At 46.4% G+C, this 19712-nt stretch overlaps 2 protein-coding genes across 8 annotated transcripts in view; one reads left to right on the forward strand and one right to left on the reverse strand.

Moving 5' to 3' along the window:
• Fam219a (family with sequence similarity 219 member A) overlaps window positions 1-10800 on the reverse strand; it is a 54125-nt gene extending 43325 nt beyond the window's left edge. The window contains exon 1 of one of the 7 annotated variants that reach the window (XM_031377093.1): window positions 10248-10800. In XM_031377093.1, the coding sequence (XP_031232953.1) occupies window positions 10248-10307 (60 nt within the window). In that variant the 5' untranslated portion in view covers window positions 10308-10800. The remainder of the gene's footprint in view (window positions 1-10247) is intronic. The other 6 variants (XM_031377091.1, XM_031377094.1, XM_031377089.1 and 3 more) reach the window with 6 other exon arrangements.
• A 17-nt stretch (window positions 10801-10817) lies between these two features.
• The window catches only part of Dnai1 (dynein axonemal intermediate chain 1), a 68263-nt gene continuing 59368 nt past the window's right edge, over window positions 10818-19712 (forward strand). Inside the window, exon 1 of the mRNA XM_031377084.1 lies at window positions 10818-11086. Within this exon, the coding sequence (XP_031232944.1) occupies window positions 11060-11086 (27 nt within the window). The 5' untranslated portion in view covers window positions 10818-11059. The remainder of the gene's footprint in view (window positions 11087-19712) is intronic.

Genomic DNA, 19712 nt, shown 5'->3' on the forward strand with positions numbered 1-19712 from the left:
TTCTTGGTTAGTGTGAAGCTGCCATCTCACAGCCCCTGTGGCTCCTTACCTTACTACCAATCAGCCTGGCTTATGATGCAGTTCCAGCTTTGCCTCTTGATTTTACAACAAAAGAGCTACATATTTCAAACATGCCCCAAGTTCAACATAACAAATGGCAGAGGTACTAAATATGATCATGAAACACACAGTGGCAGTCACAGTAATGTGGGCTGCTCAGATCCCATGGACAGGTCTATATGAAGAAAAACTTGAAACTATCTATCTATTTGCATGGCTAGGACAGCCAGGGGTGGGGGAATACTTCAGAGAACTCAGAGCAGGAAAACAGGGTCCCTTTAGCCTAGGGTAGAGCGAGGAAGATGCCGAGGCTAGAATGGTCTTGCTTTCATTAAGCATGGCCAGCCACTGCGTGATGGTCACAAGAGCTCTGCCTCATACCCCTTTTTATCTGTTCAGCAGTGTGAAGGTTCCCGCTTCTCACCTAGTCCCCCAATTTCAAAGAACCATTAACTTTGTATTGTTCATTTCCCAGGAGCCAGTGCTGAGGATCTGCTCAGGGAGCCTGGGATGGGAACGGTCAGTTTTTAGCTCTTAAGTATCTGTCACAAGACTGTAGCCCTCAGTGAGATGCAGTCTCCCTTTCCTGTGTTGTCTGCTCAGGGTAATGATGATTAAGGGAAGCCAGGATGCTAGGGCAGTGCCCCAAAGGCCAAGCCTACCACTGAAGACTGAGGCAGACATAGAAAGCCAATTATGTCCCTTTCCTCATAGTACCAGGATTCAGAATCTACCTTAACACAATGCCGCAGATAGCCACTACAGTTCAGTGTGGCATTGGTACTTATTTTTATGTGCATTGGTGTTTTGCCTGCATGTATATCTGTGTGAGGATGTCAGATCTTGGAGTTATAGACAGTTGTGAGCTGCCATGTGGGTGCTGGGAATTGAATCCAGGACCTCTGGAAGAACAGTCAGTGCTCTTAACGGCTGAGCCATCTCTCCAACCCCAAGGGTCAACTCTTACTTATCACCCATACTTTGTGTGCCTTACACCCAAGAGAGTGTAAAGTGGTTATGCAGGAACATCCTTCGAGCTCTCACAAATAGCTGGGATGTTTAGTGAGGCTTCAGGTGAGGCCTGGCACATCTCCTACACCGGGAATCTATTTCTTGCTTTGAACCCTAATGGCATTCTTCCTGACAAGATATTTGGACTATAATCTTTATTTTCCATACTGCCTGGCCAAATATAAAAGTCAAAGCATAGCCCGCAGGCCAAAAGAGAAACAGAACTACCGCACAGGGAGCTGAACCAGAACCAAAAGATAAAACATGGCTAAAGCATACAGAATATGAATTATATCTCAATAAATTTATAAAAATGAACAAAACTGAATACAATAAAAGTAGTTATTTCTCTCAATTCATGAGAGAAACAAGACTATGTATGTGCTTCTCTGTCAAAGACCATGGAGAACTTGGGGTTGTCAGCACCTCCTGACTCCAGTCAGTCAAATTCCCACTAGGCCAAAACTAGGTAAGATGGTATGGACTCTGAAAGAGGCTGGAGAGATGGTTCCACGGTCAAAAGCACTGGTTCCTGTAAAGGACCTACCTGGGTTTGAGTCCCAGAGTACACATCATGTCTCACAACCACCTGTAACTTCAGTTCCAGGGGGTTTGATGCCCTCTTCTGATCCTTGCAGACTATAGGCACATACATGGCACACAAGCTAGACACTTATATACATAAAATGAGAAGATAAACAGATCTTTAAAAATCAGAGAAGAATATACATCTAGAGTGTATCAGAACACAGACTCTTCCAGGCCACAGGCTAGGGACTATTTCATAAAACATGCTGGCTCAATAAGATGTCAGTAGTGTAACATTAAAAAATAATGTTCTAGCCAGGCGGTGGTGGCACATGCCTTTAATCCCAGCACTTGGGAGGCAGGCAGATTTCTGAGTTCAAGGCCAGCCTGGACTACAGAGTGAGTTCCAGGACAGCCAGGGCTACACAGAGAAATCCTGTCTCGAAAAAACAAGCAAACAAAAAACAACAACAATAAAAATAATTTTCTGGGCTGGGTGTGGTGGTGTACCCATTTAGTCCCAACATTTGAGAGCAGAGGTAGGCAAATTATTATGGTCTTTTTTTTTTTTTTTTTTGGCTAAGTTTACATAGTGTGATCTTGTTATAAACAAAACAAAAACTAATTCTATAAGAAAGCTTGGGAAAAATTGTGCTTAACACCGAGTTTAACAACAGTTGAAGCTGCTGCTTTACTGCAGAGCTTGTTGGAGCCTTTAAATGCCAGTGAACTCTGCGGCAGGAGGAGCAGGCAGTGACTTCCCAAGGAGCTGGCGAGGAAGCCCTTTTTTATCATAAGCATCCCAAAGGATCAATATTCTTAACAACATACTATAGGAGATGTGGCTCTAAGTCATTTTTGGCTGATGACTCACTAATTCTTTTATAGGAATATAATTAATATGGGAACCATAAATAACTTACAGCCTGACCATAATTATACTAAAATCAACCACATAGTGAGATATACAGACTCTCACCTCACAGCTCCTGTTACTCAGTTTTTTGGTTTTTTTCACAGAGTGTCAGTATGTAGTTCATGCTGGCCTGGAATTGGCTGTGTGTATCAAGAGCCTCCTGCCTCAGCCTCTCTAGCATTGGGATTACAGGTATATATCCCATAGTCAGCAATTCAGTAAATCTTTTAAATGAAAACTCTGAGGAGCCAGGCAGTGGTGGCGCACGCCTTTAATCCCAGCACTTGGGAGGCAGAGGCAGGCGGATTTCTGAGTTCAAGGCCAGCCTGTCTACAGAGTGAGTTCCAGGACAGCCAGAGCTATACAGAGAAACCCAGTCTTGAAAAAAGAAAACTCTGAGGATTCATTTATTTTTAATAATTGTATCTATCTATCCATCCATCCATCTATTTATATGTGTGTGTGTGTGTGTGTGTGTGTGTGTGTGCGTGTGTGCACACCTCGGCTGTGTGTGATGATGCCCACAGTGGCTAGAAGAGAGTATTGGACCCCCTGGATCTGGAGTTCTAGGCAGTTTTGAGATACCTGATGTGAATGTTGGGAACTGAACTTGGGTTCCCTTGAAGAACCACCAGTACTCTTAACCAGTGAACCATCTCTCCAACCCCATAGGTATATTTTTGTGTGGACCATGTACATGTGCATGCCAGTGTGTATACACATTTGTATGCACACACATTTGTGTGAGCATATCTGGAGCCAGAGAGCAATATTGGGGTTGGGTTTTCTCTTATCACTTGCACTTTATTTTTTGAGACAGGCTCTTTCACTGAACCTGGAGTTCCCAGGCTGCCTGGGCTAGCTGGCCAGTGAGCTCCAGGGACCCACCAGTCTCCTATCTCCCCAGTGCTTGGACCACAGACCCACTCGACCAGTCTTCTTAGGAAACAATGACACCAGACTTACTGAGCCACACCTCTGCTTCCTTCAACCAGAACCTCAGGGTAACCTCCTTAACCTGATCCTCCTGATTCCCTCTTCTCTTGTGGCTCCTTGTACCAGTTTCTCCAGTCAGCTGAAAGACACAGTACAGCTAAACCCAAGAAGTGGTTTGTACGTTCCCTTTCCAGGCACAAGGTTTGTCTTAGGTTTGTACTGCTGTGATAAAGCACCATGACCAAAAAGCAACTTAGAGAAAAAAGGCTTATTTCAGCATACAGTTCTCATGTCACTCTCCATCCCTGAGGGAAGGCAGGGCAGGAATCTTGGGAGAGGCACTGAAGCAGAGGTCATGCAGGAGGTCGTGCTTACTGGCCTGCTATTCATGGCTTGCTCAGCCCACTTTCCTATGGTCCCTAAACCACCTGTCCTGGGGACGTAACACTCACAATTGATCATTAATTAAGAAAATGCCCCACAGGCTTGCTTACAGGCCAGTCTTATGGAGGCATTTTCTCAAATGTGGTTCCCTCCTCTCTGATATCTCTAGCTTGTGTCCATCTGATAAAACAAGCAAGCAAACAACAACAAACCAGGACAAGGCTCCACCTGCTAGCTCTGTCTGTCTGTCTTTCTCTCTGTGTGTATGTGTGTGTGTATCTGTGTGAATGCATGTGGATGCTTATAGAAACCAGAGCATGTGAGATGCCCTGGAACTGGAGTTACAGGTGGTTGTGAACCTCATAACATGGGTGATGACAAGCAAATTTGGATTCTGTGAAGAGCTGCAAACACACTTAAACACAGAGCTATCTCTTCAGCCCACCTTTCTTTGCTTTTTGAGACAGAATGTAGTCCAGGTTGGCCCGAAACTCACTATGCAGCCAAGGATGACCTTGGATTTTGGATCCTCCCACCTCTCTTTTCCAAGTGATGGGATCACAGGTGAGCATTTCCACACCTAATCTGCACAGTGGTGAATATGGAGGGAAGGTCACTGTTCAAGCTCTCTGTCCACTGAGGTGCATCCATAGCCCTCCACTTACTCTTTCCTGGAAGGGAGTAGGACCCAGAAGCTAATCAAGTTCAAGTAAAGAGGTCTCTACTTTCAATTCCTATTCACTCTAGGCTACCAGTAAGTAGTTAGAGGCAATAGGTTGCTTGGGGCCTGTGAATGACTCCGCCTGAACATCAGCTACCACTATGGGATCACTGGCCTGCAGAGCCACACTGGGGGCATCTGAGAAGCCAAGCCACCTGTGAGAGAAGTCTGTTTCTTTGGTACCCTTGCCTGCAGTGAAGTAGTACCAGGTTTCAGCGCCAACTACAGCCTGCAGAGCACGGGAAGTGTTCTCAGAGGAGGAAGGGGTAGTGTCCTTTCCTGGTTGTAGCTCTTGCAGAAAATGCTGTAGCATGCACATATTCATTGTAGAATAAACCAGTGAAGGGCATAGAAATCCAACCATGGATGAAGAGAAGTCAGGCCAGACACCTACACAAGCCATAGGATTGCAGATCACAGGTCATAGGATTGCAGGTCACACTGGAATCCCAGCACTTGGAAGGTAGAGGGGGCAAGATCCAAAGCTCAAGGTCACCTTTGCTTATACTACAACTTAAAACCTTGTCTACATAAAGAAGCAGATACAGGAGGATCAGGAGTTCAAGGTCATCTTTAGCTACTTATTGCATTTGAGGCCAGCTGGTTTACATGAGACTGTCTAGAAAATAAATAAATAAATAAATAAATAAATAAATAAATAAATAAAACCCAGTCTGGTTTCTTGCTGCTACCAATTCTCTTTACTCAATGAACCAGGCTGCAAGGGAGAAAATTCAGAGAAGCACATATCTCAGTGACCCTTTGAGGCTGAGCGGTCACTGTCATCCTCATGCTGGTTTTTCAGAACTCCTGAGTCCCCCATAATCCCAGAAGTTGTGCAAAGGTAGAGACACCTTTTCTGTTGTAAGCAAGGGTGCGGCTTCCACATCTCCTGAGATGATTGGTGATAGTCTCTTCCTCCGTCCAAAGCCACATCAGAAACCTTGGGGTCATCTGATTTCCTAGCTCTCCACAGCACCTCTGAAGAGGCTCCAGATTCTGCCCTCCCACTTTACTCACGAGTGTGTCCCCTCCCCCTCTCCATCTGCTTTAGCTCAGACCTCATCATCTCTCAGACCCCTCTACTGCCTTCTCAGTCTCTAACCTCACCTTCTCCAACATCATTCACCATTAAAGTGGAAACCTAAGCTCAAATGTATTTCCCACAATTACAACCTTCAATTCATCCCAAATGTCCTCTTGTTTCTTCCTCCACGCCCACTGCCTGGAATTCTTGCCTTTCCTGCACCGCATCAGACTGGTGCTCCCACTCCTCTTCTAAGAGCTGGCGAGCAGTGTTGACTCTGACAGGTAAGCCTTCCCTTACCACTGGACAAGAGCCCATCTTTACAGGCACTGGGCCCATCCTGGTTCTCCTGTGGTACTCATTATCCCATGGTGCCTCAGTCAACCCTGCTCTGCGCAGACTCCTGAAGTGAGAGTCTCTGTTGTTGATCCCAACACAGCATCTAAGTTCTTTCTTGGTGTTTTCTGGAGAAGGAGTTGTGTAAGTAAGGACTAAGACCCTGGCAAACCCAACCCTAGTTTTCCAAAGAGGAAGATATAGAGAGATGACTTCTCCCCAGGATCTACCCTTAAACTGGAAAGCCATCTGACCTCAAGGAACATCTTAGACCAGAGCATGCATATATAGGTCTCTTCTTCTTTCAGGAGCTTCTGCAGCCCAATCATTGAGTTAATATCCTGGCAACCCCTAGCCTTTAGGGTCAGCAGACAACAGAAGTCTTAAATTCCTCTTCCAGCTCCAGTCAGGGCTCAGGATGACAGCCTCCCCTCACTCTCTCAGGATCACCATACATCACTGTTCATTCTGACATATATTATACCAATATCTTAGGAAGACATGACATATCTTCTAGTCATCACTCAAGCATCCTTCTGGAGGTCCACAGCAGGGCCCTTACTTGTCTCTGTATCCTTACAGTACCAGGAATAGAGCAGACACGAACTAACTCATGAACTAAGCAAATGAGTTCATGGGTAGTCTGGTTTCGGTGAGGCTAGACTAGCATTCTCTCAAGAGTGTAGGGACCATGTCTGTTGCCACATGCCATTCTGTAAGTATCTTATGTCTCTGTCTGAACAGGAGGCAGAGTGTTGCTTGATGAAATTAAATACTCAAAAACTCTATTTGTTTTCTTGCAACAAATCTCTTCTAAGACATAGATGGTATGGCCACACCAACCAGCTGAACAGACAACAGGCCAGAGGGCCTGTGCCTGCCACTCCTACTAACAACAGCCCAAATATTACTCAACTGCTCAGCAGAGCCCTGGGCATTAGGGAGTTTCCCTGGACCCATGAGGTGTATGGCACAGCTGGCACACAAAACGGGCCAATCCAGTGTTTCTGGAAGACAGATAGGGCAGGAGCAGAGCCCGGGGAATAGGTCACCAAGAGGAGGTCTCAAGAAGAGACCCTGGGGAGTTCAGAGATAGGCTGGGGCCTGGTTCAGCTGCTGAGATGCAGCCAGGCCAATTAAATAATTGCTGTGATGGGGAAAGAAGGGAAGCCACTCCTTTCAGGCAAACTCCCACCTCAGACAGGAGGCTCTAGGCAGCTGTGGTAACAGCAGCAGCAACAATAGGGCAGGGGTTTCTTCCTCTGCCTCCCACTAGCTGAGAGCTAATGCTTAAATTAGCACCTTGGAAACACCCAGATCTACTGGCTGCACCTTCTCTCCCAGCTGCTGCCACTCCCCCAAGCCTCCTTTTCAAGACAAGTTTCTCTTTCAAGTAAAAATAAAGAAAATGATGCTTCTCCTACAGCCCATCTTTCCAAGAGAGGCATAGCCTCTGTGTTCTCATACTGCTATGGGTGGGGAGGGTTATTTGATGATGGGGCCCATGACACAGCTTCTGTCCATACACCCAGGTCCTGAGAGGAGCAATGGGGCCAATACAGGGGCTGCCTTACCTTTTCTTGGGGTCTAAGGAGGCTGACTCAGAGTAAGCAAGAAAAATAAACTTTTACGGAACTGTGTGCTCCAGCAGGGAAGAGCCCCATCTGAACTTATGCTGCTAACCACTGTGTTCCTGATATTTTGTGTAGTATCTAGAACAGGGTAGACTTTCAGGATTTGGTAAGTCAATGTTCTGGGTCAATATGTCAGGCTTCACGATATTCTTTGGAAGGGAGAATGAGGAACTACTGTTTAAATGATGAATGAATGGAGACTTCCTAGAGATCTCCATAAATAATAGCAAAGAGTGGGAGAGATCACAGATGAATCTGAGCCTGGGACCCTGGTTTTGATGGTCTTTCTCCAAACACCCCTACAGAGCCATTCTATCTTCTACCTCTGTGGTGTGCATCTTGACTCCTTATGACCCGAATGAATGTCCTTGGGGAAATGCTACACTAGATCCTGCGGTTCTCAACAGAATAAAGGGCACTTAAGGAGTTTGGGTTGGGGGTGGAGGTGTCTCTAGACTCCAATATGGGAACAGAGTCAAGAAACAGGGTGCTGTCTTTGGCCCCCAAGTGTGTGACAGACTACATTGCTATTTAAGATTCCCTCAGCCTCAGCACAGCACATGCTTGCGGATTGCTTTGTCTTCAAAAAAGGGCATGGGCAGCTGCAGCTATTCTAATAAGTACCTTCTTGCCACAAACTTGTCTACTTCCGAACCACCCAAACCAAAACAGCCCAGGAGTCTTCTGCCCACGATTAAGAAAGAACTCTAGGAAATAACAGAATCACCAAAACCAACTGCCCGATCCTGATGGCTTTATTCTTTCTCCTCTTTCCTTGGACAGCTGTTATCTTGGGCTCCTCGGCTAAGAAACAAGAACTACCTCATCTCCTGGACTTACTAGAACCCCCTCCATCCCTCCACACACGATCAGCTTAGAGCTGGAAGGGCATCCTAGTTTGGAAACATCCTAGTTAGCTGAATAGGGAGCCCTACTAAGGGGAAGTTCTAACTCAGCCCAAGGTCCTTATTTGCATTCACAGAACAAACTCTTCCCTGGATTCTCTGGTTCCCAAAGAGTTGGGCAGTGGCATCAAGGCAGGGAAAAGTCCTGCAGCATCTCTCAGTTTAATACTGTACAAAGCCCACTGGTGTCAGCTTTACAAACCGTAGAAAACACTTCTCGCCGGGCAGTGGTGGCACACGCCTTTAATCCCAGCACTTGGGAGGCAGAGGTAGGTGGATTTCTGAGTTCGAGGCCAGCCTGGTCCACAGAGTGAGTTCCAGGACAGCCAGGGCTACACAGAGAAACCCTGTCTCGAAACACCAAAAAAAAAAAAAAAAAAAAAAAAAAAAAAAAAAGAAAGAAAGAAAGAAAAAAAGAAAACACTTCTCTCCAGCTACATGGCAATTGATTATCTAGCAAACTACCTGGCACAGAGATTGCTATACTTCCCACCTTCCCACTGTGGTTCACCTTGGCTATTGTAATAGGCAAGTTCCTTATCTATGAAACAACGAAGCATACCTGTCAGTTTGGGAGCTGAAGGCCCAAGGGAAGAACCTATTCTGGGCCACCCTGACTAACACCAGGGTGTTAATACAAGGGAAGAGATTTAGGGAGCCCTAGAGCTTCAGGGGTGGAGAGCACAGGTCAGCTCCAGCAGAGAGCAAGGCATCCATTACCTATTGGTTCCTGGCTGATTACGCCTGGTTTTAGAGCTTACTAGCACAGGCCCCAAGGTGGGTTAAGCTAATGAACATGGCCTCTGTACATTCTTTCCTTCTCCCTTCTCTAAGGCCAGCTGGCTAGGCCTCTGACTTTCCTACCCATATGCTGACAGCAGTGACAGTCAGGTAGCCTCAGGGCAATGGCCAGCAGGCACGGTCTTCCTCCATAAACTGGCATCACCCTCCCCCTTCCATCCCCTCGGCGCCGGCATCGATGACATCATTCCTGCCTCACTCCAGGACCACGGACCAGAGGCAGGATCCCCGCCCAGCAAAGACTCCAAACACGTAGGCCTAAGATGACAGGGACTCTTCCGAATTCCGAACCGGTCGGCACAGCCCACTCCAGCACAGCTCCACCTCTTATCCTGGAGACACCTTCTCATGAACACCCTTGATTCTCCATCTCGCCACCGCACACTTTTCCCCTTCCTGATGCCCCCAGATCGAAATGGGGCTCCTCTTTCGAGAGGAAAGGAATTCCCAGGTCCTGCACTGAACCTCTGCCCCCAGCAACGCCTGGTCCCTGCTCAGTTTCGCTGTCTTTATCTAAAGGATGGGCAGGCAGGCCTCTCCTTTTCTAAAGGCCTATTTCCTTTCCTCCTTAGACTGATCTGCTGGCCTCCTCCCTCGCCCTGAGCATCACAGGCCTCGGGGGCTGAACGCCTTTCTCATCCGACCCCTGGGCCTACTGCCAAAGATGCTCTGTGACATCCTCCTAAATTGGCCTCCACTAGAGGTGTGCACTATAATGCTTCCCTTGGTCCCAGCCGACGGCGTTGTGCATCTGCTGACCGTGTGCCCTCCGCCCTTCCAGGTCCTTCGCTCGCACCGCTGGTAATCTCCCACGGTTTTCTCGCTCTGCAAATCTTCCCCCCACCCCCGCCCCCCGGCAAAGCGTTTTCAGGCTTCCCTCTACCGTATCAGATGGCGCCCCCTCGCACAATCCCCAAGGCCTAGTTCCTTCCCTCCCCTACAGCGGCGTCCCTCCCGGCCCTGGCCTGTCCGCCGCCCGCCCCCTCACCAGCGGCTGCATCTCCGAGTGCGCGGTGGGCACCTGGAACCGGTCGATCTCCTCCATCATGGTGCCGGCGGGCGAGAGGGCCAGGGGCCGGGCGCGGCCAGGGACGCCGATGGGACCGCGCGGGGCGGCGGCCCCAGAAGCCCGGCAGATGATGCAGACTAGGCCGCCCTGGACCAGTCGGGCGGATAGGCGGACAGAAGGATGGACAGGCTGCGAGAGGCTCGTGGGATGACCGAGACCGGCGTAGCTCCGTGGGGTTGCCTAGAGCTACCGCGGCAGTAGCCCCGCGGAGCCGCAGGTCCTGCCTCGCCTCCTCCTCCGCCGCCGCCTCCTGTCAGCAGCTCAGCCACTGCGGTGACTCTGCAACTCCACTTCCGGGTCCGGGACACCGCCCGGATCCTGCATTATTCATGAGAAGGCGGTGTCGGGGCGCCCCAGCCCTTCCCACTTGCGGGAGCTCCTCGCGCGGAGGGCGGACTTGTCTTTCCCCCGCGGGGGCGGGGCTTAGCGGGGCCAGCGGATCCCTGCGCGCCCAAGCTCCGCCTCCTCCCCGTGCCCGGAGGGGGCGCTAGGTGCGCCTGCGCGCCTGGTGCCTGCCGGTTGCTGGGTAACCGCGTCAGGGAGGAGCTGATGCTGTTCTGCAAGGGCGCGAGGACCCACAACAGTCAGCTGTCCCCGAAGAACCTCGGTGACTGGAAATTGAAGTGGCAGAGAGTCTGCACTTCCTGTGTGTGGTCAAGACGCTTCTCCCCAGGAGAGGAAGCGTTTCGTAGGTTTTTCAGGGTGTGAGGTGCTTTCTATTTTTTGCGGCAATGCCCTCGAAACAGACTCGTAAGCAGGTAATGTCTTACTGTGGCTTGCTGTCTTCTGATGACCTCTGACCTTAACCGCCAATTTCCTGTTGACCTCCAACCTCCCTCTCTTGTGACTCCCAGGCTTGTGTTCCCCACTGACCTGATTCTCCTGTTATCTCTCACAAATCTTGTTCTCTTCTCCCAAATTTTCCTGAACCCACAGTCATTTTACTTTTAACCGAATCTGTATTTTCTTCTTATTTCCATCTCTTCACAGCCCCATCTTGTCTAGTCTCCCTTAACCCCCAACACTCCGTTCAGTCCCTTCCTTGTTGCCCTCTCATTCTCTTGTCTCAATGGATTTTTTTTTTTTTTTTTTTGGTTGTTGTTCAGCACTGCTGCATGGTCAGTGCTGAGCTAAGTGGGGACAAGTGGCCATTTGCCATGTGGAAACTCAGAGAGGGGACACAAGAACTGCACTGGAGACATGGAATAGAACAGATCGTGCGCAGGAAGAAGAGAAAGGCCCTTTTTCTAACCATGTTCCTTGCCCTGAAGCACAAGTCTCCTCCTTATAAGATTCTCATCCACTTAGCCTTGTGAACATTATGTCTCTCACCTGGCAAGATGTCATTCCTTTTCACAGGAGATTTAAATTACTCCCAGTATCGCCATGCATGATAAGCTAGTCTCAGGTTCTCAAGGAGCATTCTGGGATATAAAGGAATGAATCTGTCCTGCAGAAATGGCTTTTCTAACTTCTAGCAGAGCTTCTACTTAAAAAAAAAAAAAAAAAAAGCCTTTCTATGCTTAAGCCTAGATTTGGAGAACAAATCTGTGTCCATGGTATTTAAGACTTTACATATTTTGGTAGTGATTCCTGTATATCAACCTTGTGACCCCTGCTTCTTTCACACGTGTCATCCACAGCTGAAGAATGGATCAGTCTTAGAGCTCTGTAGGCATTGAGAGCTGTCTCTCCCTGTATTGGTCACACCCTGGTTTTATGCTGAGGGGGAATTGTGATTTGACACTCTTGTTCTGTGCTTAAGACAGCTGACCTTTAACTTGACATTACCAAGGTCGGCTAGTTAGATATAATAAAACAGATCCTCTTGTATGCTTCAGGTTTTGATAGAGTTGTTATACAGATACAATCAAAACATAGAATATGTCCTCAATCAGAAGAAATTCTTTGTGCCTTATTCCAGTTGGGTTCTCCCTCCCTCCTACCCTCTAAGCACTGGTCTGCTTTCTCTCACCACAGATGTTTTTTTCCTAGCAGCTTGTAGTTTGAACAGAATGAGTTTCTCCAGTCTCCTTAGGGGAAACATCGGTGACTAGTTACATTGAAAGCAGAAAGAGATGACAATAGAGAGGAAGGAGAGAAAACCTAGGCCAATGGGCCCTGCACAGCTAAGCACAGTCTGCTGGAGGGAAGGGGTATTTTAGTACAGTATAAACACCAGTGTGTTGTAAGGAAAGGCTAGGTTGTGCTTATCATGGCCTTGTCTCACTGAGATTCAATTTAGATTCAACTTAGCACTAAAGTATGGGATAAGCCAGACATGCTTGAGACATTATCTCTGTCTCCCAGTATAACAGAGAGCAGATGGGTGAAGGGCTTATTCCTGGGGCTGAAGGAGAGAAAGGCATGCAGGTAGGGGCAGTAGAGAGGCTTCAGGGAGGAGGACAATGGGACTTAGCAGCCCATCCTGGTAAGGGAAAGTCAGGATTGGGACAGTTAGAGGATGGAGAGAAGCTTAAACTATTTGTTCCTGCAACACTGCTGAACAGGTTTTTTAGTGTGTTTGAAGGTCTCTTTCCTCTGTGTGTGGAAGGGGGAGGGGTGAGAGGAAGGAGAGGAGGTGGCTGCCGAGACCAGAGGCATGACATACTTCAGGAGGTAGAATTATAGATGGTTGTTAGCCACCCAAAGTAGACCCTGGGAATCGAACTCAGGTCTTCTGCAAGAGCAGTGCATGCTCTTAATGGCCACATCACCTCCCCAGACCTGCTTTGTAATATTTTCTCGTGCCCAGTCTCAAATGTCTAACTGGGTTCGTAGGGCTCAGATGCCTCTGAATGATCCTGTCACCACTACCCAGTCTACTTCAGACCTTACCATTAAATTTATGAAAACTCTCCCATCAGCACACTGGCATGCTCTCTCCCTCTAGAGTGATATCCACAGTATCTTTCTGCTCTAGGCCCTAGAAATTGCTCTTGCTATATGGCCTTTCCTGTCTACCCCCATCTGCTTCACCTTACCCTGCCCTAAATCTCCTTTTACTTTCTTGTGTGTCTATTGAGTTTCAACACGGCATTCATATTTTCCTATAAAGGATTAAGCCCACTTTCTGGAAACACAACAGGGTGACACGCCTACCACTGTGTAAACTTTACTGTAGCAAGGATCAAATCTGGATTCTTATTCATTGTCGATCTCTGTAACTTGGATAAAACCTCGCATACATTTAATTCTGAAAGGGAACAGGTTGGATATTAATCTGAATGCATGAGCTCATCTCTGGGAGTTTTCATCTGAGTGTGTTTGATAGGTAGGAAGAAGGAGTATTCGTGAGATGGGAGCCATAGCAGGGGGCTTAGCTGGGCCTGGCAAAAAGGAAATGTGTATAAACGTGTTCTTCTGGGTTTCTCTCTGTGTGGCAGCTCTCGAAGCAGGGCAATGAATGGTTTGGACTCGAATTATATGCATCTGTGGCTTAGGAGACTAAGCGGTCACCAAATCCTCATGAAGTAGCCACTCCATCTTATGTGGTAACTGCAGACGGACTGTCTACTCTGTGCCAGGTGCTGTCCTAGGTATTGGTGACACAGAAAGAAGTGACACAAATTAAATCCCTGCTCTTGTGGAGCTTATCTTCTACGTGGAGGTAAATTGTCAATAAATAAGTAAGTAAAAATACATGGTATATTAGGTGATAGTAGGTGCCAAGAAGAAAGACAAATCAGGGTGATGTACTTGGACATTTAAGGACCAAATGATCATAATTTAAATAAGGAACTCAGAAAGAGCCTCACCAAGGTGAAAACTGAGCAAGAGCTTTCAGAAAAGGCAGGAGGTATGGAGTCACTGGGGTTGGCCCGGATGGGGGGAGGGGTGGTGGGGGTAGGCAAGAGAGAACCTTCAGAAGGATGGCATAGCAAGTATAAGCTCCTGAGGCTGGGGCCCACTCCTTGTGTTCTGGATTGGCAAGGAAAAGAGACAAGTAGTAGGAAATAAGGTCGGGAAGGTGCCTCTGGCCTGTCTTGCCTTTACCCGCTCCCACCCCCCCACCCCCGAGTTAATCAGATAACTCACACCATATTAAATCGGTCATGATGGCACTCCATGAATCATAATTTGTAATTAAAATGCATGAATGCCAGGCACCATAAACCATGACCAGCTCCAAACATCACTGGTAAATGCCCCAATAACAAAGTGTCCTTCCTAAAAATGGTGAGCATGCCAACTAACTGTGTGTGTGTTACGTGCAGGGGCTTTGCAGCGTTGCCAAACATTGCCTGGCAGCCAGACTTCTTAGTAGAAAACCAAATTAGAGTCTTCTGCGAACTCCAGTTAAGAGCTAATTTTAGTTTATGACTAACAAATTTTAGTACCTCTTTATAATTCAGTTGGTTATCATTAAAAGGGAGGTGGAAAAAAGGTCTGGGATTTTGCACCATTTGCTTCTAAAAGCCCAAGAAAAAGGACTTACATTTGGACAACTTTGTGCTCTTACAAGAAACCCTCCCAGGGTAACACTCTGAAAGATAGTGATCTAGATGAAAGGTGACCAGGTGGGGGAAGGGCACGAAGAGCGTCTGGTAACTAGGCATTCTCTTCCCAGGCTTTTCACTCCATCCCTTGTAAATCTCTCTCAATTAAACCACTACCACTCCCAAGCCCAATCTATAAACCTACTCTACCAATGCCCTGCGGAAGCCTTGTAAGTGTTCATCCCCACCTGCTCATGCCCTGTGGGTTCATTCTCGATGGAGCATCAAGCAAACAAACAACCAACACCCCCCCCCCCCCAAGCATTAGCACACAACAAAACCTTGCTTTAAAAAACAAAAATCTGGGGGCTGGAGAGATGGCTCAGCGGGTATGAGCACTGACTGCTCTTCCAGAGGTCCTGAGTTCAATTCCCAGCAACCACATGGTGGCTCACAACCATCTGTAATGGGATCTGATGCCCTCTTCTGATGTGTCTGAAGACAGCTACAGTGTACTTAGTTATAATAAATAAATACATCTTAAAAAAAAATCTGGGCCACTGAGATGTGAGAAAGGAGCTTGCTATCGAGCCTGAAGACTTGAATTCTATTGTGAGAACCCACATGACAGAAGAGGAAAACCAATTCCCAGAGGTTGTCCTCTGACCTCCATGAGCATGTTGTAGTCATAAACAGTGCACACACACTGCCAATCTAGTGAGGCTGTCCCCCATGAGAAGTCTTCAGTGGCTTCTGTTGTTTTTTTAAGGTCTTCAAGTCTTCACTTACACATGTAATCCTAAGATTTTGAACTCAGAACTCAGTCCCCACATCCTGTTCTGCTGTCTCCTGCCCTGTTGCTGAAGAAGACAGAGCTAAAGCTCACCTTCCTTCATCTGTGTGTGTGTATGTGTGTGTGTGTGTGTGTGTGTGTCCACATATAATATATATAACATATATTACTGTGCTCTACACTCCTTTCTCCCACAGCGTGCATTATTGTTTGTAATTATTCACTTGCTTGTGCATTACTGGGTCATTGTATGTCTCTCCTGACATAGTATGCTCATGAAGCAGGGCTTGGGGATGTTTTCTGTTTACAGCTGTTTTCTCAGCTCCCAACAGTGGCCATCAAGTCAGAAACTTTGATCAAATGACTAAATGTTGAAAGAATGATAGAATATGGTGGGGGGAAGTACCATACCATATCTCCTCACAGTGAGGAGGAAACAGGACAACCTTATGAGAAAAATACCAACATTTAAGGTGTGAACAGACACATATAAATCCAAAATGGAGAATAAGAAATAACCAAAGAAGTGAGATGATGGTGAAGCCACAGTAGTTCATCAGCTGCTGTCTGCCATGTGGCCTGGTGCCACAGTCAGTGGAGAAGGCACTGAGACATGGCCTTCAGATGCAGTGGCTAGGAATTCATTAAGGACTTTGCAGAGAACAGCTTCAGAGGTAAAAGCAAGACTGTGAACTAGAAGGCAGTGAAGACCATATGGGCAATGATATATTTTTTTTTAAAGATGAAAGTAAAACTTGAATACATTAAGTCCTGTGGCAAAGGATCCGGTTGGAGAGAAGTTGAAGATAAAGGAGAGAAAAATTGAATTATGACTTGATCCAAGTCTCTGAGAAGGTGGGATGGGATCAGCACAGACAGGAGGAGGGATGCTTTGAGACAGGGAGAAAAAAGGATGCATGCCAACGATGATAATTTTGAGGTTTCGAGGCAGGAAGTTGAGAGGGTTTTCTCTTCTCTTCCCCTAATAGTGTTACGGAATTCCTTCTGGAAGTGATAACTAGAAAACAAATTTTGCCAATGGCTGTTCCATTTTGTTATGATTACAGTCATGCTATTTTCAGAGTTATGGTCTGAGGTTTGTCATGCGCAATTATCAGATTACAAAACAGCTGTGAGTGTTTGAGGCCAGAACTCAGTCCCACCCCCACCTCCCCGCCCCCCATTCGCTGTGGAGCCTAGCACATTGTTAGTATTTAGGACATGCCAGGTACTTGAATAATAATGGCATAGGGCTCTTGGGCTTATCATTGGGCTTTGCAGCCTGCAAGCCGATGATGAAGAGTAATGTTGGTTCCTTGGCTCCAGCTGTGAGCAAGCCACATGAAATTGTTTCTGCCGGTTAGGAATGTGGATGGTGTGCTCAATCTTGAGCACTGACAGGGTGGTGTGGGAGAAGCAAAGAATGTAGCTGTTGATCAAACTTTAGTTCCACTCCTTTGAGTTGTCACCATGCTTTGGATTTGCTGGGTTTTAATGTCCTTCATTTATCTTGCTTCCCTGCTCTATGAGCCTTGGGAATAAGAGCCAGCTCAGCTTTGTCCCCTTAGCTGTCATCCAAAGCCCTGCATCATGGGTACTGGGTGAATGGTTTGTGGCTGAGTGAATCAGGACATGAGTGGCTAGCGGACGATGGTGAGGTATGTATGGCAATACTTTGAACACTGAGTTCTTTCTGTCCACAGAAGTTGTTCACACCACCTGAGTCCAATCCTGAGCACCAGAAGGAACCCAAGCTCCTCCTCCCATTATTACTTACCTTAGATCCATTTTCTTACTTCCTTGTTTTTTTCATGTACCACGTATTCAGATCCAGCCCCGGAATATAAATGGACCAAGTAATTTGTGCATCCTTGAACAGACAGACACTTATGTCTGTGCCTCTTGCCTTCATAATAATGATTTTATCCTCTCTCCCTAGAGGGCCCAAGCCATTTCTCTTAACATTATAGGCCTAGTAAATTTTTAGAAATGTGTACAGGTGGCTTTTTTCCCCAATAGGTTTACAGTCATATAAACCCACTGTCAACTGAAAATACTGTAAGCCAAATGCATTTACTACACATCACTTACCAAGCATCAGAGTTTAGCAACACAGTCCGTTGTAGAGTGTGAGCTATTCACTCTTAAGGTCACTTAGCTGACATGGCGCTTTGTCTCACTTTTGCTGCCTAGCATATCAAGAAAGTACACCATACAGCACTGGCATGGAAGGGAACAAACTTTCAAGTATTGTCTGTACTGAATGCACGTCACTTTCATCATCATAGGTCACAAAGACAAGTCAGAGCATCATAAGTCAGAGGCTGTCTATATTGTAGGCAAGTTCTTTGACTTGTAAAGAACAGAGCATCTTCCAAGTTTGCTCAAAAAAAAAAAAAAAAAAAAAAAAAAAAAAAAGGCAGGCAGGAGAATGCACAGAGTGTCTGTGGAGGGCCATGGATGGTCTCATAAGTGTATAGCCAGCCCAGCCTAGAGTCGGAAAACCATTCATTCGGCAGCAGATGTAGATACCCGTGGCTTTGTCCTTATCTCAGAGCCTCGCTACTTCTTTTGGCAACTGTTCTTTTTTTCCAGTCAGCCAGTGTTTCGCATGGTCTCTGCTCCCTCATAACTTAGTGTTTCTAGTTCATGATGCCTGCTCTGGCTTTCTCTGTCACATGAGCATGCCATCAGTACCTCTGTCTATCAGTTCTCTCTGAGGCACCAATTCAGACTCTTAGGGAAGGGATCTGAGTGACCTTAGCTTTGAGACTTCAGCCCATGGAGTCTGTCATCAGGCTCTGTTAAGAGCCCAAGCTAGGAGCAGGCAGTTTCCCCGCCCCCAGAAAGAGTTACTCATTTTTTTAAATTGGTTCCTTCAATGTAAAATATAATTTGGTTTACACTAAAGTAATTTTTTCGTCGTTTTGGTAAATCTCTTCTTTCTCATGAATTGTGAATGAAGGGAGCCTCAGATTTCTTCTAGTCCAGTGCCTTTATTCAGGGCTGATATTTACATTACAAAGGTTAGGTCCTTAAAAAAAGCCTTTACTGTAGAACTTTTAGAAAAAGCACATTTCTACAATGAATTTTAAGATACCATATACTTCTATGTAACTTGCAGAGATATTTCTGTAGGGAACTTGCATTCTTCCCATCATGAGGCAGTTAGTTCCTGACTTGCCCCCCCCCCACACACACTGTAAACAACTATAAATGTGGGTGCAATTCTAAGGCAGTGATTTTAAGGCACTGACCATGTGCAGTGCAGGAAGGGGAACACCCAATGTGAGTCACACCTTTACCCATGCTCTCTGCCTCATGAAACTTCCTTGCTCATGGCAGGGGGTGTGTAGAGCAGAGGATAGGTGCTGAGGGAGCAGAAGAGCTGAAGAGAGATGCTGTGGAGATTGGCGAGATCAGGCAAAGGCTTTCAGGCAGGCTTTCTAAGCATATTTACAGAATTAAAGACATTGCTCTCTTAATGGATGGACAGATAGGAAATCTTAGCAAAAACATAGAAACAATAGGGAAATACACTATCAGAAATGAAAATTTCATTGGATGGTCTGACAGCTATCACAGTGGACTGTGTTGCTAAGCAATGAATTTGGTATCTTAGGTGCATTAAAAACATTTTGACTCACAATGGTTTTATCTGATGTAATCCTGTTAGAAGTAGAGGAACATCTGTATATATATACCTTCTAGTTTGCTAGGCCTATAGAAGTGCATTCTGGGTACATGGATGAATGGAAACTATCCAATTTGTAGAATGAGAAAGAAATAAGATTTTGTTTTTGTTTTTTGTTTTTTGTTTTTGTTTTTGTTTTTAAAGAAGCTTTAGTAACCTGTGGAAATATGTCAAGTGTATAATTGGAATTTGTATGTTGTTGGAATACTAGAAGGAAAAATAAAAGAGGAAGAAAAAATCTGAAGAAACAGTGTTCCCAAATGATGGGAAACCTTTAGGATAATGAGACGCTCAGTGAGTGCTAGCAGGTTACACACAGTAGAGTCTGGTCTAGCCCCCTAGTATCAATCCATGCCTTTGAAAACCAAAAATAAAAATGAGAGCATTCACGGCCTGGACTGTGCTTAGCAGCTTCCTGAGGGTGGTACTCAGAGGGGCCTGGACTGTGCTTAGCAGCT

Source organism: Mastomys coucha, unplaced genomic scaffold (assembly GCF_008632895.1).
Source record: "Mastomys coucha isolate ucsf_1 unplaced genomic scaffold, UCSF_Mcou_1 pScaffold18, whole genome shotgun sequence".
In the NCBI taxonomy this organism is placed as follows: domain Eukaryota; kingdom Metazoa; phylum Chordata; class Mammalia; order Rodentia; family Muridae; genus Mastomys; species Mastomys coucha.